At 37.1% G+C, this 25,000-nt stretch overlaps 1 protein-coding gene across 7 annotated transcripts in view; it reads right to left on the bottom strand.

Annotated features, from left to right (window-relative positions):
* Window positions 1-25,000, bottom strand: part of cntnap3 (contactin associated protein family member 3) — a 231,396-nt gene that overhangs the window by 193,954 nt on the left and 12,442 nt on the right. For 3 of the 7 annotated variants that reach the window (XR_015500683.1, XM_087269952.1, XM_087269953.1), the window contains exon 1: window positions 19,744-19,860. The exons of the other annotated variants lie outside the window; for them this stretch is intronic. Coding sequence is in view for 2 of the 3 variants with exons in the window: in XM_087269952.1 (XP_087126078.1) it covers window positions 19,744-19,828 (85 nt within the window). In the remaining variant the exon portion in view is untranslated. Of the gene's footprint in view, window positions 1-19,743; window positions 19,861-25,000 lie in introns of those variants that run through there. 7 annotated transcript variants of the gene reach the window in all.

Genomic DNA, 25,000 nt, shown 5'->3' with positions numbered 1-25,000 from the left:
CTTGAGAGATATTCAGCCTTGAGTCTCTGCAGCGTAATTTCCTGCCAATTTTGCGCTTAAATACTGTGAACCCATATTAATAAATGCAAATGCGCAAGAGTCAGCTGAGTTCAATGAGAAAACACACACACGACTGCCAGTAGTGTGTAACCTTGACTCCATAAGAATCCCTTCACCGCTTGACTTTCTGTTCACACATTTTCATAACTGACAGTAAAGAAGACGTATGAGGGCGATTTGTTCTCCGCTTCGCCCCGTGTCGACGTCCAGGCTCTTTCAGACACCACACCGCCATGAATCATAATAGACAATGTACTTTGCAGGGAAATACAGAGTGTATTCACAGCAAATTGATCTTATGCTGAGGGTTTATGCTTCGTTCTATACAAACAACTAGTAAAATTGATAAACGATAAATCCTGATGGGGCTAAGACCTCATGTTCAGAGATACAAACTGTATTTCTATATATAGTCACTGTTTAAATAAGCGAGGCTCAATTAGAAAAGAGTAATGTGGCGAAAAAATAAATCACAAATTTTTTTTTTTCCAGGAAAATCACGATTTGCAATTTTATCACGATTCTTTCAAATGTTTTGTTGTTGTATTAACATCAAATGGATGCTGACCCAAAAATTAAAGTAATTTCAAAAGTCATTTACTCACTCTCAAGTCGATTATAATATGGATCATTTCTTCCTAAACGTAGGTTATTTTAGAAAATGTGGAAAACCCAAATTTTGCTGGTCCCCACTGGACAAAATGACAGTGTGTATACCAGGGCCGGAGTGGGACTCCTTTTCAGCCCTGGAGTTTCAAGCAAGCGGCAACCTCCCGCTCTCCCTCAGGAAGCCAATACGGAAGTAACTAAAACTGCAATTCATCTGAAATTCCGCTAGTCCTGGCCGCTCCTGGCTCCAAAACAGAGCAAATTTCAATTGAGCGCACTGTTAGAATGGCCAACTTTACAGCAGAAAAAAAGTGTGTTTACAGCCTGGTACAAAAAAAGATTTTGGTTAATATAGCTAATATTACCCTTCATGACAACTGTGAGGGGGGTGAATTTTTTTATAACTCATCCGTTTCCTTTATATTAAGTTATATTAAGTTTGCATAATCAAGGGCGTGGCCACTTAAGTGACAGCTAGGTCTCGCTGGTCGCCGTCACATCACCTCTGCAGATTAGCCACTGAACTCGGCATATTTATCGTATTTCTGTGTTGTTTTATGTGGCTTTACACAGTCAACTGCCTTTTGGACTTGTTTCCCACAATTATTAGATGACATGGCATGCTGAGGGCACTTAATTGTGCTCACAAACCATTCACGTGGCCTCCGTTTCCCATGTGAGTAAAGTTATATACTTATATACCATCTCTATACATGTATATGTTTTATTTAAGATCATTTATCGTTTATATTTATATTTAGAGCTGTAATGCACTCCAGAATCTGTCAGATTGATTAGCTGTAGGCTCTAGAACAGTCATATGAAGCGTTGTCATACAGTGTTATGCTGGATTTTATCAATAGTCCTGCATTTACTAACACAGACTATATCTGAAGTGTTTGTAAGTAATTCGCGTTTTCCTCCTGTTGAAAAACGTCATAAGAACAATGTTTAGTGGCTCAATGTATTACAGCAGTGTTTTTAAAAGTCTAAACACTTTATTGATATAGTGTACAACCAAGCACAAGTGGTCAGAATACAAACGAGTCACAGGTGATAAAGTATTAAGCATTTCTCCCAAAGTAAAGTGTGTCTGAACCAGGTCCAAGCTAAATGCTAGCAGGTGTCTGTAGCTCCGCTCACTCTCCGCCTCTTTGCCCTTGTTTGGTATCCCGCCGTGGGTGTGATGACGCGTGACCAAAATGGCGACGGTTGGCCGCGCCTACTTGTGGCTTCTTTTGCGCTCTTCAGAAACCTATGGGTGACGTCACGGATACTACGTCCATATATTTTACAGTCTATGGTTTCAAGCCTCAGACCGGCCCACCTCAGTTCACGTTTGACTATATTAAAATAAGGTCATTTCCAATTCAGTTTCTAATTACACTATCACGTCTTTTTTTGAGAAAACAGCTGCTTTAGAACTTCAAATGTTCAACAACCCTTACAGCATTATATGTCTTAACAATAAATATGAAAAAATTAATTACTCAAATGAGGATCAATACCGGGTCGGTGGCGTTGTAATCTAACGTGCTAACCACTAGACCACAACAGCTGTACAGTAGCAGGTGACACATCTGAGTTATATCATCATTAACCTGCAGGCTGCACCTCGTTTACGAGGTTGCGAGAAAATAGATAAAAAGAGCAGAGCTGCGGTAAAATAATGAATAAGAAGACTGTGGTCAAGTAAATAAATAAATTAATTTAAAAAGTGGGACTGCTGAGAGCAACAGATTCTGGAGCTAGGGACACCGGCCCTCGCGGCCAAAAAACGGAACGGCCCACCGGAAATTCTCCCGGTCCTCCTGATTAGTCAATCCGGGCCTGGGGCCTCATGTACGAAGACTTGCGTGGAAATCTTACTAAAACATTGCGTACGCACAAAGCTGTAAATGTGCGTACGCAGAAAAAATTTCAGATGTATGAAACACTGCGTACGCCGAATCTCACGCATATTCTTTTGTACATCTGAATGAACGTGAAACTGAGCGCAACATGCACGAGCACAAAACCCCTCCCTGCCTCCTCCCCCGTATGAATATGCTAATGACTATGCTAATGGCAAAACCCAACGAAAAAGCAACGGCAAAATCAAGCAAAAAGAGAAACTTTGAACAGAATGTGAATTGGAGGTGCTGCTTTGGGAGGTAGACCGGAGAAAAGCGGTGTTATTTGCAAGTTTGTTCTCCGGAATTAACAACAAAAGAAAAAATAGAGTGGGAGAGTTTAGCTGATGCGGTTAACACAGTTGGGTCTGAACATCGCACTGAGTGCATTAACAAAAGAAATAGTGTGGTTTATATCTGTAAAATGTTGCAGGACGCTTAACAGTCTCAGTGGCGCAGCTCGTAAGACGCTTGTGATCATGAATTGATACGTTCGAGCATGAGCTCGGCTCGAATTCAGCGTCTGATGAACTCTTTCTTGTTTTTTCCCCCACTACATATCAGATTTTGCCAACTATTTATCACGAGAAAGACAAGTAGGAATCATCAATAAGTTCATATCAATAAGCATCATATTTTATTTGCACATTTATTGAATGGAAATGTTTCTGATTCACGCATGCAAATTCATCTTCAGATAGTGTCTTTATAGCAATGTGCGTGCAGTAGATCGCTCAGATTACATTGGGAAAACAGGCGACTGCTGCAGATTGTGCTTTAATGTTTAGCTGGTCAACTGTATGGTATGGAAACCTTATATACCTGCTAGATGAACCCGTCTCATACAGCTGCCATTGCAAGGCTCAGACACTTTGTAGAGAGGATTTTAACACAACTGCCTCTAGGAGTCGCCAATGGAAATAAAACACACACGCACAAAAAATGTCCGTACACCTGCCAGGAAGCTGCCGTGAAGCTGCGCACATTTCCACGTTCAGTTCATTGTTAGTAAATCCAAACGTGAGCGATTCTGAGCGTGAAACCTGGCGTACACAAAGTTTTTGTGCATACGCAGCGTTGATACATGAGGCCCCTGGTGTATACAGAATGTCTATAACAGAGGTGCTCAAACTCAGTCCTGGAGGGCCGGTGTCCTGCATATTTTAGTTCCAACCCTGATTTAACACACCTGAAGCAGCTAATCAAGGTACACTAAAATTTCCAGGCAAGTTTGTTGAAGAAAGATGGAGCTAAACTATGCAGGACACCTGCCCTCCAGGACCAAGTTTGGACACCCGGTCTATACAATACACTCAAAACAGAGTGTATTCACAGCAAATTGATCCTATGCTGAGGGTTTAAACCTACTCAGGACGTTTATAATGCAGGACTAGCCGCAAGCAATCATAAGCATGTGATCCTCTTGAAATTTGTTTATAAACTTCACTAAAAAAATTTATAAAATTTTTTTTTTTAATTTTCAGCTAAGTGAATCCAGAATTTTCTGCTTCGGCCCAGAATTGTAGTTTGTGCATCCTTAATAATAATATTAATAATTAATTCCTTACATTTATATAGCGCTTTTCTGGGCACTCAAAGTGCTTTACACATAGGGGGGGGGGGTCTCCTCATCCACCACCAGTGTGCAGCATCCACCTGGATGACACGACGGCAGCCATTTTGCGCCAGACCGGACACCACACACCAGCTGATTAGTGGAGAAGAGACTTGAAGCCAATTATTATATGGGGATGGTTAGGAGGCCATGATGGACAGAGGTTCAGATTTTGGTAAGGACGCCGGGGTTAAACCCCTACTCTTTTTCGAAGGACATCCTAGGATTTTTAATGACCACAGAAAGTCAGGACCTCGGTTTTAACGTCTCATCCGAAAGACGGCGCTCACTGAGCAGTATAGAGTCCCCATCACTATACTGGGGCATTATGACACACACAGACCGCACGTTGAGCACCCCCTGCTGGCCTCACTAACACCACTTCCGGCAGCAACCTAGCTTTCCCATGTGGTCTCCCTTCTAGGTTCTGACCAGGCGCAGGCCTGCTTAGCTTCAGTGGGTGATCATGTGAGAGTTGCAGAGAGCTAGCTGCCGGCGTAGAATAATTTTTACAATAATCTTAAATATATTATTTATACAGATACAAATATACAATAGAAAACATAAAGAAAAAAACACTTTACAGCAGCTCTCGGATGGATTAAATCCTGTCAAAGTGATTCTAATGATATTTAGATTCCCCTTGTTGCTATGGTGTGGTATCCTATCCTGTTTATAGTCCTATTCTTTTATATTTAGAACGATTTCTCGCACTATACGTCCATGGCCAGTAATCATCGTTGGTGTGACGAGGCCTTAATGCACTCTATGAGTTGAGTCACACATTAAAATGTCAGATTAAAGTTCTAAAAGTGTCACATTGTCGCACTTTCCGTAACTTTAAAAAGGTGAAGTGAATGCTTCTTCCCTCGTGTTATCATTCATCAGCACGACCCGCTTTCCACCATCTAGAGAAGCTGAAATCCAGCCAAACTCCGTCCCTCACTTGGCATCCCCTTTTCTCCCCTCTCTTTAATTGATTCTGTTGCCCGTTTTTTAGCAAGACATACTTCACAATTATGACTGAGCACCACCAACACTCAACTAACTTTTATCATAAAGAGCACGACACCAGGAAAAAGTGTAAGCAGGCGCACAGTCATGATTAAATTGAACACTTCAATGCCTCCATACCAGCTTTCGGCAATGATAAACGACCTGGACGTGAAGATAACATAGTAGGGGATGTCAGTCTTTCTGACCTGAGATCAGATAGCAAAACCTTCCTGATATGCTTAGTGCAGACACTGAGTGTTTAGCTGTGATTGGCAGGCGGATTTTGAGCCAAAAATCCAGCCCCGGATCTCCCCGATCGGACTGGCTGCTGAATATAATTGCCTTGGCAGAATGAAGAGCACAAGCTTAATGGGGGAAAAAAAGCTGCTGCTCTGCTACTCTGTTAATTCGCTGACCGCTGTGTTGGTCATCTGTAGTAACGGTCACATTTCTGTGCGTATTACTATTACAAATAGGTAAACAAAACCAGTGTCAAAAAAAGATATGCCATCACAGTGTACAAGAGTTTGTACAGTTAAATAAAGGATTAAAATGGGTTTCGCCGCCTGATGCAACAAGAGAAAATATATTTTTATTCCTCTAGTTCTTAAATTCAAACAGATAAAACCGGACAGACCAATAAAATCATTCAACATATCTGAATAACAACCTATTTATTCCAGTCACATCACACTTACACTTCCTCACAAAAGTCTTGACGCCTATTCAAGATTTAGAAAACAATAACTTGACTTTTAGTTGATCATTTGGTGTCATGCTGCGTTCACACCAGATGCGGAACGTGCGTCAAGCGCGAGTGATTTACATGTTAAGTCAATGCAAACGCGCGAATAGACATCCTGCGTCACGAATGGCGCGAAGTGAATGACGCAAATTGCGCGAATGGCGCGGTGCGAATAGCGCGATACACGTGAGGCGAATTGAGCGTTTGCGCGAATCCCTCGAGTTCGAAAATCTGAACTTAAGCGGACATTTGCGCCACGTTAACCAATTAGAAGCTTGGTCTCGTGGGGGTGTGATTGTGACGTAGAACCTGTTGATGGTGTCCCGGGGCAAATCCTACTGGCGACACCGACAACAAGTCATCAAACTGGGCTGGGCTCAGTCAGAGGCACCGCTGGAAAGTCTCCGTCATCCAGGTTCAGTTTCTGGAGGAGTTTATGAGCTCACAGAGCTGGATGCACCTCTGAAAGGATGCAGTGGACTTATACAGGACCCTAAACGTATCGACGCTGTTTTTCAGTCTCCATAACGCACATTAACAGTTATTTTCTTCATAAAATCCATGTTAGCTATTTAGCTATGAAGCTAGAGTCACCAGCAGAAGCCCTGCTCATCACGTGAATCCGCGTCTGTTTTGAAGTGAATTTGACACGCGATTTGAAGCGGATTTGATGCGCGAATGAAGCGGGGGTTGACACGCGAATGAAGTGAGTAACCTCAAATGTTCACGCGGCTATTTAACAATAGCGCGATTTATCCACGCGTTCCGCGTCTGGTGTGAACACAGCATCAGAAGTAGCTTATATGAAAGGCAAAGGCCTCTAGATTACGCTTATTTTACCACAATAAAATATGACCATGCCTTGATTTTTAATATTTAATTAGGGCAGTAAGGTCTGACTTTGCTTAGACAAAATTCTTGTCACTGAACAAAAATAATGTCAAGTACAGAATATAAAGTCCTGCTGCAGTAGAGAAACAGGGCTCGAAATTGCGACCGTTTTGGTCGTATATGCGCCCAAAATTTCATCTATGCGACTTTAAAATGTATTTGGGAGCATTTGTGAGAGTGCATAAAATTGATCTCGTGCGACCAGTTTTCACAGCAGAATGTTCACCACATAAGCCATGCATTCACTGAGATGAAACAATTGCAGCTCATGAAAACACCGTTATTGCTATTATGAAATATGCAAATAACAAGTCATATGTCAATATCATCTGTGCAAGATCAGACAGCACCCGTAAGAACACAGCACAGTTATTATTGTTAATTCAGTTCATCACGTTCACGTCAAGCAGTGTGTGCACGGCCGGTGAGCTCATGCAGATTTGTGTTTATTTGTTAGTTGTGATTAGAGTGTTAATATATAATAGAATCTGTTAATATAAAAACCTGTAGTAATGGTACTCATAGGCGAGGCAGTGGCGCAGTGGGTAGCACGTTCGCCTCACAGCAAGAAGGTTGCTGGGTCGAACCTCGGCTCAGTTGGCGTTTCTGTGTGGAGTTTGCATGTTCTCCCTGCCTTCGTGTGGGTTTCCTCCGGGTGCTCCGGTTTCCCCAACAAAGACATGCAGTACAGGTGAATTGGGTAGGCTAAATTGTCTGTAGTGTATGAGAGAGTGTGTGTGTGGATGTTTCCCAGAGATGGGTTGTGGCTGGAAGGGCATCCGCTGTGTAAAAACTTGCTGGATAAGTTGGTGGTTCATTCCACTGTGACGACCCCGGATTAATAAAGAGACTAAGCCGACAAGAAAATGAATGGTGCTCATAATTTTAGGTGGGTGTGACAAAATTTTGTCTGGTGTGCCTACATTTTTGAAGTAATGAGCACTGGCGCTACCAAGAAAAAAGGTTAATTTCAAGCCCTGAGAAAGAATCAATAATGTGTATGACTCCATTATGAGCTGATCAATTATAATCCCAAATCAAAATTGCATATGCTGCGATGTGACTATTGTGGACACACACATTGTGATATCGATGCTGAAGCTATATATTGTGCAGGCCTATAAACTACTGTCTTTTTTAGTTCAAGTATGGATCTGATGGTAGGCTCTGTGAAACACAGAACTGAAATATCCTGCCCGTGTCCATATGAGACCGAACAGAGAATCAGGGCGCAATCAAAGCCACGCAGTGCCCAGCTGGTTCCTCTGGAGGAAGTGGGCCGAACATAAACCACCGAGCAAAAACTTACACTCACAGGACTGTTTACATCCAATGACCCACTTTCACTCTTTTCATTTTCAAGTTCTTGTGCCCTAAAGAGCCATCAACAGTAGCTTCATTTCTCAATTCACGTCCATTTTTCTTTTAACCTCCAAGGTAGATTTAGTGGGATATTATTATATTTCCATTTTGAGAACAGACTCAGGGGCTCGGTTGTGTCATTTCTACACACTCGCGTATAAAGGCTCTTTAATGGCAAAGCATTGTGAACGGTTTGGGCTCTTGAGTTCTTTGGAGATAACAATCGGTACTGTAGGTTCTTCAGATCAGTGGATTGGTTTCTGCCTTCTTAAAGCAACAGAACATGCACAGCACTTTTCTTACTTAGGGCTGTTTTGTTTCTTGTCCAAATATTCACAAAATCGTCGATCCCAGTTGGAAGAGCAACAAATAATAACTTGACTTCTAGATGATCATTTGGAAAAGTGGCAGAAGGTGGATTTTTCTGATGGATCATCTGTTCAACTGCATCCCAATCATCATGGAGCCAAGATTGGAGGAGAAATCCGTCAAGTTTGGTGAAGGAAAAATCATGGTTTGGGGTTACATTCAGTATGGGGGCGTGCGAGAGATCTGCAGAGTGGACGATCAACATCAACAGCCTGAGGTATCAAGACATTTGTGCTGCCCATTACATTACAAACCACAGGAGAGGGACAATTCTCCAGCAGGATAGCGCTCCTTCTCAGACTTCAGCCTCCACATCAAAGCTCCTGAAAGCAAAGAAGGTCAAGCTGCTCCAGGATTGGCCAGCCCAGTCACCAGGCATGAACATTATTGAGCATGTCTGGGGTAAGATGAAGGAGGAGGCGTTGAAGATGAACACAAAAATTCTTGATGAACTCTGGGAGTCCTGCAGGAACTCTTTCTTTGCCATTCCAGATGACTTTATTAATCAGTGATTTGAGTCATGTCAGAGATGTATGCAGTCCTCCAAGCTCATGATGGAGTCAGACACAATATTCATTCTGTCTCCACTGCAGCAGGACTTTATAATCTATACTGGATATTATTTCTGTTCAGTGATGAGACTTTAGTCTAAGCAGTGTCAGACCTTACTGTCCTAATAAAATCAATCAAAATCAAGGCATGATCATATTTTATTCTGCTAAAATAAGCGTCATTTAGAGGCCTTTGCCTTTTATATAAGCCACTTCTGATACCAAATGATCAACTAGAACCTAGAAGTCAAGTTATTATTTGTTACTCCTAAAAAGATAGGAGACAAGACTTTTGTCAGGCATTGTGTGTACAGTAGTTAGCAAAAAAAAAAAAAATATATATATATATAGCAATGTCTGATTGTTTCCAATATCATCCAGCACTATTAGTTTGACTTTACTAAGTAATCAGTTGCACCTGCTGGATGATAAACAGATGGGGAAAAAAATCTCCCATCTGTAAGTCGCTTTGGATAAAAGCATTTGCTAAATGAATAAATGTAAATGAAAAACACCACAGATGCATACTGAATAAGAAGAACGATTTCAGAAGATCACAGAAACTTGTCACTCTAGCAACAGCGATAGCATTGGGCTGTGCAGTATTTATCATCTGAAACAGTAGTTCTCAATTTTTTTTTTGTACTTTGCGGACCACACCCAACCACATTTCTTTGTCCCCCACTGCAACTATTAAATGAACCTGCTATTTTGTGGCCTTGCTAACTTACTCAGACACAAGACTCTTTACCGTCTTTACTAAATAGACATGAAGGGCCCTATCATACACCTGGCGCAATGTGGCGCAAGGCGCGGCGCAATAGTCTTTTGTACTTTTAGCTCGACGCAAGGGTCATTTTGAGGTGTTGCGCCACACTGTTTAAATAGCAAATGCATTTGCGCTCAAATGTGCGCCCATCTGGTCTAAAAAAGCAGGCGTGTTTTGGTGCGTTGCTATTTTGTGAAACTGTAATTAGTCTGATCTTTAGACCAGAACAAAGTCGGTCTATTGTCTGGTGCAAAGTGCGCCTGGCTTACACACTACACACAAGATGCAGAACAATACGCAAATATCTTTACATATGAACAAGATATAATATTTTAAGTATATATATATATATATATATATATATATATATATATATATATATATATATATATATATATATATATATATATATATATATATAATAAAGATTTATACAGGATATAAATATAAATGATTAAAATATTACAAAACATATTAATTTCTAGCCTACATGAAGATTTAAAAACCACTGCCTTACTTTCTTCATCTCGGGAGGCTTTTTCAGTTCATTCAATTTGCTTTTGTATAATGTTATTATTATTAGCAGTAGTATTTATTATATCCATATTTATATTTGTTTTATTAAAAACAAGCTTAGATTTGTCCACCTGTCAAATTTTAGACCATATGGGGCATGGCAGGTGTATTTGGAAAACTCAGTATTTTGAGCGCACTTTGTTATTATTGTTCATTTATTTGTTTGCTGGAAATTAGAACTGAAATTAGAAATAGTTTTGAAACAAATCTTTGCGCTTAACAAATGAAATTAATTATTTATAGGCTAATTGATGTCTGTGCGTAAAGGTTTCCCTATCCACGAGAGTAAAAGTGAAAGTGAACTTACTTTACGTCAAAATGCGCTTATGGCGTGACGCAGCTGGCTCTGAAAGGGAATGGGAGATGAGACTCTGATTGGTTTATTCTCAAAACACACCTATAACTCATTAAGAAAATAAACTCAACCCTTTTAGACTATGCGCCATGGCGCAAAGCGGATTTTCCCGTCCTTAAATGAGCAAAAATGTGTTCTGACACACCCTGAAAGCGTTTGCGCCCTGCATTTTGCGCTCTGCACATGGACCGTCAAAATAGAGCCCAAAATGTACATAACAGGTCACCAAGCCCAGAGAGATGCAGATCAATCCAAATCAACTGACTTTGGCAAATGTGGTGTTGCAGAGGGTCTATTATAATCAATATGCTTAACACGCATTGAAATAATTATTAAAGGGTGACACGGTGGCTCAGAAGTTAGCACTAGTGCTGCACGATTTTTTTTTTTTAACTCAAAATCAAGATCATGATTCTGTAAATGTAAAATAGAGGTTATTATGATTAGCCTATTATTATTGTTAATTCTCAAACATACAGTATGGTAAAACAACAACAATAATAATATTAGGCATATGTGTAGGTCTACTGTTGCTTAAAATGCTAAATTTTGTATTATGGTGGACTTGAACCATCTTTCAATATGTCCTGTTTGCTAATTCACAGTAAAATGATGACATCAGAATTTAACTATTCGCAATTATAAAGTTGAATTATTATGTTTGGAACGTGCATGTCATCTGTCATTGGCAACATAATTAGACCATTATATTTCCATTATATATAGGCTACGGTTGTTATACTGACACAGTAAACATTTATTTTCATGCACAACACTGTGTTCGCAATAAAGGACAAAACATATCAAATGCTTGTCGTAATCATAACTCTAAAATGCGATATGATCATTTAAATGATGTGCGCACAGGTTTCACTTTCACTTCATACTGCGGCTCATGGCTGCAGTCACTGTGAGAAAAAAAACACACACACACACACATGCAAATCAAACCTCCCGCACGACCCTAAAGCAATCGCTCTGTGCAACAAACTGAATGCTATTTTCATCTTCATTACCTGTAGCCATTGCATATGCAAGTTGTGTTCACTAAACTAGGCGTCACTAGCGAGCACACACCCGTTCTCTGCAGTAAACAAACAGTGCGTCAGCTCACGTGTGATTTCAACACAATCTCACGACAATTCGTAACTTTTGATCTAATTCGTACATTTTAGTACGATTTGCGTATCCCCCAATGACGGTTGTGTTTAGGGGTGGGGTTGGGTGCCACACCTCCTTTTTAAAATCGTACATTTTCTTATGACTGAACATGTACGAATTAGCCACTAAACTGCCAAAACGTAAAATACTTACGTTTTCTCGTGAGATCAGGCTGGGGGTTTCGGGAACGTGAATACATTATTACATGATGCCAGAAATGACATTTTGGGTGAATTATACCTTATAAAAACAGTATGAGCCACTTTTAACGCCATTTGAAGGTGACAATGATGCTGTGAAGACTTGTGGGAGCTGCCTTTTCGTCTCTCCTGACCTTGAAAATATAATTGGCTGAATCGTAGAAAAAGCTGAATTAAGATCGTGTGTAGGGTCGAATCCAGATCGTGATCTTTTTCCGATTAATCGTGCAGACCTAGTTAGCACTGTGAATTCACAGCAAGAAGGTTGCTGGTTTAAGTCCCAGCTGGATCAGTTGGCATTTCTGTGTGGAGTTTGCATGTTCTCCCTGTGTTCACATGGGTTTCCACCGGGTGCTCCGGTTTCCCCCACACGTTCGAAGACATGCGGTACAGGTGAATTGGGTGAGCTAAATTGTCCATAGTGATGTGTGTGAATGAGTGTGTATGGATGTTTCCCACTGATGGGTTGCAGCTGGAAGGGCATTCACATTCATATGCTAGATAAGTTGTTGGTTCATTCCACTGTGGTGACCATAGATTTATAAAGGGGCTAAGCTGAAAAGAAAATGAATGCATGAATGAAATCGGCCATAGTGTACGTGTGTTAATTTGAGAGTGTATGAATGTTTCCCAGTTCTGGGTTGCAGCCGGAAGGGCATCCGCTGTGTAAAGCATGTCTTTTAGATAGCATTTAGATAACTTTTAGATAGCATAGGACTATCTAAAGGGTTAAAAGTGCCAACTGATAATCAACAGGGAAAAAAGACGTATTGTCAAATACCTCAAAAGACAAATACCTCTTCCCAACAGGGAAAATCACCAAGAATCAAGAATGCATGATTATATGGTGTCATGGTTTTGAAATCAAAATAATGTCATTATAATGGAGGTCAATGGGGCAAAAACAGCCACCAACATAACTAAAGGGTAGTCAATTTAAGCAATACACAAGGGTTGAGTCTTCCAATAGTGCATTTTCAATTTTTTGCAATGTAAACCGAATCAAACCATGATACAAACCATTTTATCAACCTTCACACTTCTAATTCAAGACATGTCGGAATAATTTTAAAATGCATCCTCAGTCTTCGCAGACAAAAATCAGAATTCAGCTCCTGATATCATATCCTGGAGTATTGTGTGCTTTGGAGAGCCACAGGCTTACAAAGTTCATAACCATCTGTTTCAATTACAGCACATATGCATCTCATTACCAACACGTATACAGCCACAGCATGATGTCACGGTCTTCTCTCTTTACGGTGGCAGCATCGCTCTGTATTAGACTGCACGGCTGTAATCCACTCGAGTAAGCTCATTCTGATGCATTCCTCTATTCCGGATTCAACATCCGTGACCAAATACAGCTGAAAGCCTCAGAATAAATGCTAACAGGCCGTCTGTGCTGGAAATGCTGAAGTCAGTCACCTCGGTAATAGTGCATTTACTGACCGCCTGATGCAAAACTGAATGCAAACCTGAAACCAAACATGACTGCTTGACTTTGTGGAGCTCAGAGGAAGGGCTGCGTGGTTCTAATTGAAATAAGACAACAAAAAACTGTCACAAGGCTTATTGCGATAATCAAATCACAAAGGGTTCAGTTTAATTAAATAAAACGCTTATCAACAAAGGGACGATTTATTGGCTCCTTGTTTTTTTTCTAATGAAATAAAAGCTTGATGATTTAATAATAATAATAATCGTAAAAATATACTTAGAGTATTACATTATTGGTATTACATTTTATAGTTGTTTTTATATTGTTTTTTATAGTGAAATCTCCTTCATTTTAAATCATTTTGATGTATATTTATTTACAAATAATAGTTTTTATTTTTAAATTATTATCATCATCATATAAAAATCACAAAAACTTTTGACCAAATTTGTGCAAACCTACAAATAACCACAATAAAGTGTAATTTCTTATAACACCCTTTTTATATCAGACAAAAATAAAGAAATAAAATATGATCATTAGCCTTGTACACTGGATTCTTGGACACTGTGATATGTCAAATATAGACAAGGGCCGATAAACGTTTAAGGTATACTACAGTTTCAAAAATTTAAGGTTTTAAGACCCCCAAAATTTTCTGCCATACCATTTCTAAGAAATATGTAAGATTGTGATTTTTAAGACAGCAGTATCTCCAGCAGAAATGATATCCAAAGATGCCGTTTTAAATTGTAAAGAAATCAGTGTTTTTTAAACAAATAAAGAAAGCAGAAGTCAATGATTCATTTAATTTATTTCGCCTGACATGTTTACTGTAACAAAATATTTTAAATGTTTCTAAAAATAAAATATATTGAGTTCAAAGTGGGAAAAAGTTTTAGTTTTTTACCCAGACATTTAAAAGGAATACATTTTAGAGCAGTGATCACAATCCCGTGATATGGTGAAACCATGATATTTTTATCCAAGGTTATCATACCCTCAGAATCTTATACTGGCCTATGCCTGTAGTCAAATCACTCAAAAATAAGTTTAATGCACTTCTGAGAAAATATAAAGAAATATCAAATATGAGAAAAAAACTGTCCAAAAACACTAGGGTAAATATAGAGTAAATATCCAGATTTACTACCCAGAAAACAGTAAATACCCCTTGAGTGATTAAATCTTCCCACTACAATTCTTGTGTCTACTTTAAACATTTCTGCTCAGTACTACAGAAATAAATAAATAAATAAACATATATATATATATATGTTTGTATGTATGTATATATATATATATATATACATATATATATATATATATATATATATATATATATATATATATATATATATATATATATATACATACATATATATATATATATATATATATATATATATATATACATACATATATATATATATATATATATATATACATACATATATATATATATATATATATATATATATATATATATATATATATATATATATATATATATATATATATATATATATATATATATATATATATATAATATGTAAATATGGATATAATTATATATCCAAGGTATGATGTAATTATGGATATAATTATATATCCAAGGTATAACCTTGGATATATAATAAATAAAATATATATATATTCATATTATTTATATATATATATATATATATATATATATATATATATATATATATATATATATATATATATATATATATATATATATATATATATATATATATATATATATATATATATATATGTCATAATGTCATAATGCATTTTTTGGTTATCTTTTTATTATTTAGTAATGTAATGTGTATTTATATAGCACTTTTATTGTGTATGGCCATACACCCAAAGCACCTCACAGTCATGAAGAGGGGTCACCAGTATGCAGCATCCACTTGGATGATGCGATGACAGCCACAGGACAACGACGCCAGTGTGCTCACAACACACCAACTCCTTTTAAATGACATAATACTGGTTAAGTTCCAACAAAAAACATATTTCTCCCTTCTTTTCATTATCAGTAGACACTACTTTGATTTATTTTATTGTGCTGTTGGATAAAAATGAAGGAAAACGTATAGTTTCCTATCCCTATTTTAGAAATGTACCCAACTATGGCACTTCTGCTTCTGAGAAACCCAGAAATGTAAAAAGTGTCCACTGTGGTTTGTATAAATCTGGCCTCAAATAAAAGCAAACAGGTCACTTCTCTTTTCAGTCAGGAAAAAAAACCACTTCTTGAATAACATCAGATACAAGTGCACCATGTACAGTAATAAAAGCTCTTGATCTTAGAAGCCACACACACATACTGCAAATACCTGTATGATAAACATCAGACAAGCAATGACCTTCTAATCAGCTGTAAGACCAGAGCTATACTTTAGCAATGAAATAGTTAAATAAAACATCTCTATTTGAACACAATTCAATAGTATAACAATAATTTTTTTGAGAGTATTTTTGCATGTATAGTTGAAGTCAGGATTATTAGCCCCCCTGAATTATTAACCCCCTGTTCATTTCCCCCCCAATTTCTGTTTAACAGAGAGAAGATCGTTTCAACACATTTCTAATCATAATAGTTTTAATAACTCATTTCTAATAACGGATTTATTTTATCTTTGCCATGATGACAGTAAATAATAATTGACTAGATATTCTTCAAGACACTTCTATGCAGTTTAAAGTGGCATTTAAAGGCTTAACTAGGTTAATTAGGTTAACTAGGCAGGTTAGGGTAATTAGGCAAGTTATTGTATAACGATGGTTTGTTCTTTAGACTATCGATAAAAATATAGCTTAAAGGGGCTAATAATTTTGTCATTAAAATGGTCTTTAAAAAATTAAAAACTGCTTTTATTCTAGCTGCAATAAAACAAATAAGACTTTCTCCAGAAGAAAAAATATTATCAGACATACTGTGAACATTTCTTTGCTCTGTTAAACATCATTTGGCAAATATTAAAAAAAAGAAGAAGAAAAAAAGAAATCAAAGGGGGGCTAATAATTCTGACTTCAACTGTATACACTGCAAATACTAACAGTTTCTGTATTTTATGTTTCCATTTATTTGTGGTTGTGAATTGCATTATGGTAAGTTGAACTTTTGATTTTAAAATTCAACTCTACAGTTTGACAAAGTGACTTTTATTGACATTTTAATTTGAAACAATACAATGTATAAGGAATAATATATAGAGAAATAAGCCTGTACAATAACAGAAAGTGTGCTGGCAGTTTATTACAAGGTTGTATACTATAGTAGACAACACCAACACAGACAATATAGCACTTTAAAATATTAAAATGGCCAATAAGCAATTCAAAAGCACAACTAAATGTGGGAAAATAAAAAACATGAATCACAAAATATGGAAAACTGCTAATTTACGGATAATTTTACAGGGTAGAAGCAAATACAAGTATTAAAAGTAACACGAGACATGTCTGCTGAAAGGTATCTAGCCACATGCTGACAATCATGATATACTCACTAAATTAAGTAGATTAATCCATTTATGTTCTATTTTTATACAATTCCTTTTCAATAAATGAGCATTTAAAAAAAGAATGACAAAAAGTTTTGTTACTTTAATTTTAATCAGTTATTAATCAATATATTTTTAGTTATACAAAGTTAAACTTATTATTTTAGTCCATTTGATGTAAATAGAAATGACCAGAAAACTAAAAAGCTTTAGGCAGCAAGATTGTTTTTACAGTGAGGTAATTACTGTAATCCATCACCAATAAAAGCCTTTTATACTAAGTCTTAAATGCATTTTAGTAGTTCTGTACATTCCCCTGTGCCATTGCATTGTTATTAAATAACAAATTGTTTTCATATTTCTTAGTTTTTTTATTTTATTTTTTATGTTTTTATGTTTGTATTGTTTGGGTTTTTACCTAAATCTGGCTCAATTCCATGTCAACAGCTACTTTAGAAATATTATACCCAGAAAAAAAAAAAAGACGTGTTAAATACTTTTCCTAAGTTTAGGCTCTTTTGGTAATGGCAGCTTAAAGACGCCTCTCGTGTGAAGGATTAAGTTATGCATTGCTCAGGTGTGATATTTTCACAGACTTCAACCGAGTGTAAAAATCTTGATGGTTTTGTGGGTCTTGTCTATCCGAAGTGATCTTTATTTTGTATTTTCTATTGGATTAGAGTTAGGTGATTGGCTGGGCCATTCTACAGCTTGATTTTCTTTATGTATAAATAATAATTTATAGAATATATAATCAGAAAGAAAGAGCTTTACTGCCAGGTATGTTCACACTAATGAGGAATTTGTTTTCAAGACAGAGCTTCCACAGTGCAACAGAATTACAGATAATAAATATATTTGAAAAAATAGAAGTAGTGAATGCAAATATACAAATTGACAGTGTATGTAGAGGTATAATACTATATACAACATTATGTGTGCAGCTGTTATGTGCAAATGGGCATGTAAACTCTGTTGTTAAATAAGTGTAAAGCACTTTAGAATGTATATAGCAATGCTATACACTTTCGAGAAATGTATAGCATAATATATAATACAATATATTACATTAATGGAATAATATATTATATTATTTATATTTATATTCTGTATATTTTTGTATTTTGAATGGTTGAAACATTTTGACCTCAAAATAGGCGCCATTCTTTTGTACATGGATATATGGGCAAGCAGTTTTGTGGTGTTTGGAGTAATTAAAACATATTGATGATTCAAAAGACTGCAATTTTTCGAATAAATTTAAAAAAAATTCATTTTAGAACAGGAAGAATTTGCAAACCTAAAGATGTTTGCCTAGTAACATAAAAAATGCTCCCTAATAATCCGAACTGATACTTCTAAATATGATTTGCAGCTTAAAGCTTGACCAACACTCTTAGAAATAAAGGTACAAAACCTGTCACTGGCGTGGTACCTTTTCAAAAGGTACACTATTCTACCTTACAGGTGCACATACTGTATACCTCAAAGGTACAAATTAATACCTAGCCTACAAATGTGAAGGCTACCTCATAGTAGCCTAAAGTGTTCCCTAAAGGCACTTGTACTTTTAAGGTACCAATGTGTAAAAAAAAAAAAAAAAAAAAAAGTACCCTTTAAAAAGATTCCACCCCAATGACAGGTTTTGTACCTTTATTTCTTAAAGTGAAGTTGTTGTTTAGCTAGTTTACAAGCAACTCTTAGCCTACATCCTGACCAACTTAAACCAGCATACCCAAAACTTGATTAACCTGACCAAAAATATCCCGTCCTGTTCTGTTTTAAGATTGTTCTCAAATCATGTCTTTCAGTCATAAGGAGAAATACAGAAGATGTAGATGTGCAACGCGTCGTGCGTCAACTGAAGGAGCGTCGATTGCGTCGAATCAAGCGCGTTGACATCTCTGTTGATCATAATGGGCACGAACGAGTGGCGTCCGGTTATCAAATCAGATAGCACGATATTTTTAATAAAACACCTAAACTCTTGGGTGCTAATACATAATTATTATGTTAAATAAAGTTAGCCGTGATGAAATATCACTGTTAACGTTTAATATAATGTTAACAATAAAATACAATAGACAATATGGATACCTAAATATTTATAGTATTACGTATAACAGACATAAATAACTATGCACACTGTCTGTCATGAAAGCTTAAAAACATGACAAGTCTTTCATATAGCCTCAAACCAGCCCGGCTTATCCAGTATGTCTAACAGTTGGCTTAGAGAGACTTTGGGCTAGGCTATATAACGACAGAACTGCTTGTTTTCACACTAATTGAAATGAAATCATACAATACATCTTCCACACCGCAGATCAAACGAATGTGATGCGCCAATCACCACTAAATCTGTTGCGTTAATGAATCAATTATACCAATACCTCATCCAAATGTAGACTAATATATGGAAACAATACATCAATTAATATAAAAACAACACCATTGGTTGATTGATTCGTCGTTTAACTGCAGACTGGCAGAACGCAAAGTTCCTCCTCAACTTGCAGCCGTTATTCCAGTCAGCGGCGGGATCTCGCGCGCACACAAATCCAGCGGGAAAAGTCTCGTTTTTACCCTCAGATTACTGTAAGTCATATTAATAATGGCTTACTCACCTTTACTGGTGGAGCCTGTGATGAAGGGAAAGATGAGATACAGCGGTAAAATCATTCCAATAGTGTGTGAGCCCCGCAGATCCATGATGCGCGACTGATGCTGGAATGAGACTGACTGACTCTCCTCAGCGCTAGTCTTGGTGAGCGCGCGCGAGCGTGTGTATGTGTGTGCGCGCGTGCGTGCGTGCGTGTTCTGCGCGCAGTGGCTCTTTCACGCCATCCTGCTGCCGAAAACATCTGAATACAGTACACAATACACATACACACACTTTTACACTCTCTCTCTCACACACACACACACAGAGAGAGAGAGAGAGAGAGAGAGAGAGAGAGAGCGCAGTCCGATGCATGACTCTCACGCACGCCCCTTTAAATTAATTAAAATAAACAGCAATTGAACCTGACAATGACTTTAAAATTAAAGCAGGCATAGCGGATGCTATATATGTATATATTTAAAAACAATAATATAGTTATTAATTACAAAAAGAGGTTTCAATTATATTTTTCACTATTAATCCCAAAGTTAAAGGGTTAGTTCACCCAAAAATGTAAATTCTGTCATCATTTACTCATCTTTATGGTGTTCCAAACCTGTTAGAGATTGTTGAACACAAATGCAGATATTTTGAAAAATGTTTAAGACCTGTAACCACTGTTTTTACTACTGCGGCAGTCTAAAGTTAATTTTAATAGAAAAAAAAGAAACTCATAAAGCTCTGGAGCCACTATAGGTGAGTAAATTGTGAGTACATTTTCATTTTAGGGTGAACTATCCCTTTAACTACTACTAAAAGGTAAATGCTGTCTGTAACCCTTTAAATTAAGGTAGTTGCATACTGTATATTCCGTGCACTTAAAAATTGCAATCAATTATGCATAATTACATGCAACTAACCCTAGACCTAGCCCACATTCAAACCCCAACCATATACAGTAGCATGGGCATGTGATTAATTAATATTACCCAGTAAATGAATAATTACACTATAACTTCATTACATTAACATAAAGCACAACCATGCTGTCTTTGCTTCACCATCATTGAACATAAACATTGTTCAGTATGTGCATTTACTTATATCCACTGTATTTTTGTTATATTTTTAAAATAAACAGTGCATTAAATCTGTTTGTTTATGATTATAATAATAAGATAAAATACACAATGATAACAAACACATCTTAACTGTATAAAAAACTGCAAATGAGTGACACCAGAAGGCTCTCACACTCTCATTATGAATGGCCGCTGCACATGCTAATAATAAGGCAGGAAAATTACACATAATTAGTCTAATTTATTGGTGCAATCTTTCATGTTTGACATAAAATAGACTAGAATCACCCTTCAATAAATTCATCATCCTGTGTGATTTGAACAAGTCAATACAAAACCCCACTCATAATTTAAAAGGAGTCGATTCTATAATTCAGATTTTCTTCTCAGCTATGATATCTGGAGAAATGCACAAAATATTTCAATGTTACATCACCAAAATACAAAAAAATATAAGTAACCGTATTTCATTGAAAGTAAATGTTTTAAAGGTGGCAGTCAAATCAGTTACATCTGAAAAGTATTTTAGACTACTAATGTTATTACTTTTAATTTTAAAGGGGAACTATTATGCAAAAACTACAGTGTGTGAATATAACCGGCTTTTAATCGTAAATATTTATTTATTTAATTTTTTTCTAATCACACTTCATGAAAACAGTCAGTCAGTCCTGCCAGTTATGTAGTTATGCCACTCCAACAAACATACAGACACCAATCATCATCAGTTATGTGGTTGTCCCACCCCTACATACACACACACAAATCATCATCAGTTATGTGGTTGTCTCACTCCTACACACACACATCAATCTTTATCAGTTGTGTGGTTGTCCCACCCCTACATACACACACACACACACCAATCATTATCAGTTAAGTAATTGTCCTACCCCTACACACAAATGCCAATCATCATTATGTGGTTGCCCCACCCCTACACACACGTCAATCATTATCAGTTATGTGTTGTCCCACCACTACACACACCAATCATCATCAGTTGTGGTTGTCCCACCCCTACACCCACACGCCAATCATCATTTTGTGGTTCCCCCACTACTACACGCACATCAATTATCATCAATTGTGTGGTTGACCCACCACTACACAAACACGCACACCAATCATCATCAGTTATGTGGTTACCCCTATACAAACACGTCAATCCTCGTGGTTTTCCACCCCTACACACACACCAATACTCAATATGTGGTTGTAACACCCCTACACACACACACGCACACACACACGCACACACACACACACACACACACACACACACGCACACACGCACACACGCACACACGCACACACACACACACACACACACACACACACACACACACACACACACACACACCATTAATCATCAGTTATGTGGTTGTCCCAGCCATACAAACACACCAATCATCATTAGTTATGTGGTTGTCCCAGCCCTACAAACACACCAATCATCATCATCAGTTATGTGGTTGTCCCACCCCTACATACACACACACACACACACATACCAATCATCATCAGTTATGTGGTTGACCTACCCCTACAAACACATCCCAGTCATTATCAGTTATGTGGTTGACCTACCCCTACACACACACACACACACACACACACACACACACACACACACACACACACACACACACACACACACAAACACAAACACAAACACACACACACACACACACACACACACACACAGACACACACACACACACCAATAAAACAAATCTATTGTTTGAGAACTGTGGCAGCTCTGTCAGTATATATGGAAATGTCAGATAGCATCATTTTCGAATGTTACCTACAAGTCTAAATAGTGATTGGTCTCTTTATATGCCAATCAAACCCACTCTTCCTGCAGAAGCGGGTTTGCTTGGCTTTAATATGCAGAAAGGCGAACCAGACTGTAATCAGGCTACATGAGATTGTGAGATACAGCTCTAAATGTTGACTGCTTTAGCATCCAACTGATTAAATTGTATATTCATTATCATTATGAGGCTTCAGTTATGATGACAAAAACATCAAGTACTTTTTTTCAGCATATATATGCACCCAAGCATTAAATCGCTGCTATGAATCACCACCCCAAGTAAACTCCGATAACTGCACAGTATCTACTTGAATAATCTGATGCAGACATTAATATGAAGCCTAAGCGCTTTATTTGTGATAACAGAGCAGTTGTAGACATGAATAACAGCAGAAGTCAAGCAGCTGTGAATGAGGTGAAGCATCTCATCAGATGCAGTACATCTGCGTCTAAAAGAGAAATGAATACACATACACACACGCACGCAGAGAGAGACAGACGGCCCACCATGACTTTGCAGGAATAAATCACACAAAAAGTGTCCTGGGGAACACAAAAGGAGAAATTTTGAATTATGCATCACTTTTCTGTACAACAACAGTTCAGTGACCACATCTGTCAAGCATGGAAGCTCGTGTCCAGAGAATAAAATGTTTCATCTAAAAGGTTTGCTTCTCACCGTTCAAACTTTCTCCTTACAGTTTAGAAATAGAATTGCGAAATGCAAACTTAGAAATGCAAACTACAGAATCAGTATTATGTGATATAATGTTTAATCTACTGGGAAATACACTATGCGATGTTGTTGTTGAGATAGCAATATTTCTTTTAATATAACTAACTTGCAAAAACGTTATTTCATCAACAACAACAACAAAAACAGGTCAAGCTTCAAACTTTTATGGCTCTTTTTTGACAATCCATGCGCAAAGTCCAAAGCGCTGGGCGCAAAAGCATTTAGGGCGTGTCAGAATCCACTTTTGCTATTATAAGGATGAAAAAATCCACTTTGCGCCATGGCGCATGGTCTAACAGGGTTGAGCCTATTCTCTTAATGAGTTATAGGTGTGTTTTGAGAATAAACCGGTCAGACATCATCTCCCATTCACTTTAATAGTCAGTTACGTCGTGCCATAGCACATTTGCTATTTACATGGCGGACTTTGTAGGTGGAAAAACTGAACATTTCACTAGCGAGAAAACAGTTAAACAGAGCATCTACAGGCAAGAATGAGAGATAAGCCTGCTCATTCTTTACTTTCACTTTCACTCTCGTGGATAGGGAAACATGTTGTATGCAGACATCCATTAGTCTATAAATTTGTAATTTTGCTTATTAAGTACAAAGATTTGCTTCAAAACTATTTCTAAAAAGCTTTAATTTCCAGCAAACTAATAAATGAACAATAATAATGAAGTGTGGTCAAAAAAAGGAGTTATGTCCTAATACACATGCTGTGCCCTATATGGTCTAAAACCTGACAGGTGGACAAATCTAAGCTTGTTTTTAATAAAACAAATATAAATATGCATATAATAATTAATAACATTATACAAAAGCAAATTGTCATAAAAAAACTACAAAAAAATCCCGAGATGAAGGCAAGAAAATATGGTTTTTATATTTATGTTGGCTAGAAAATAATAATTTTTGTAATATTTTATTCCTTTATTTCTTTTTTATTTGTAAAGATATTTGCGTTTTGCTGTACATCCTGTGTGTATTAAGCAATGTTTAAGCTAACGCGCTCTGCATTGGATTTTAGAGCTGCTTTGATTCGTTCTATCGTGCAGTCTATTTTAGTTCCTCAAAATAGCAACTCGCCTTCTTTTTTCAGAACGCCTATGGGCGCACGTATGAGCACAAATGCATTTGCTATTTAAACAGCGTGCTGCAGTTCATATTACGGTTTTGTGGTCATTTTTTTTTTGATTCGGTTCACAATGTTAAAAAAAATGTCCTGTTGTAACTTAAAAACCATTTAGAAATACAATAAATAAGCATTAAATATCCATATTATTGTATACCGTTAACAGTATTGAAAAAGTTTTTCTCGAGGTCATGATTATAATTTTAGACTTATAGTTTCAGTTTAGTGTTTCTAGAAACAGGAAGGATAAATCATTTAGTGGCTTTCTAGAGAATTATTATGGGCTTTCAAAAATGAGAAGAAAATAAAAGATAGATCTATATACATTTTATTCAGGTTTCATTTTTTCTCTGAGCTTCTTATAAAAAATGCAAGACATTTCTCTGCTTGGCCTTAAAAGATTTGTTCTCCAAACTCTTTTTCTGTTTTGTCTGTTTTTTGGGGGGGTCTCCAGTGACTTTCACATGGGCAAAAAACAGTAGAAATATTTAACTTGAAAATATC

This window comes from Danio rerio, chromosome 10 (assembly GCF_052040795.2).
Source record: "Danio rerio strain M-AB ecotype USA chromosome 10, GRCz13ab, whole genome shotgun sequence".
NCBI lineage: Eukaryota > Metazoa > Chordata > Actinopteri > Cypriniformes > Danionidae > Danio > Danio rerio.
The sequence above is the reverse complement of the archived record's forward strand: the minus strand, read 5'-3'. Positions and strand labels throughout refer to the sequence as shown.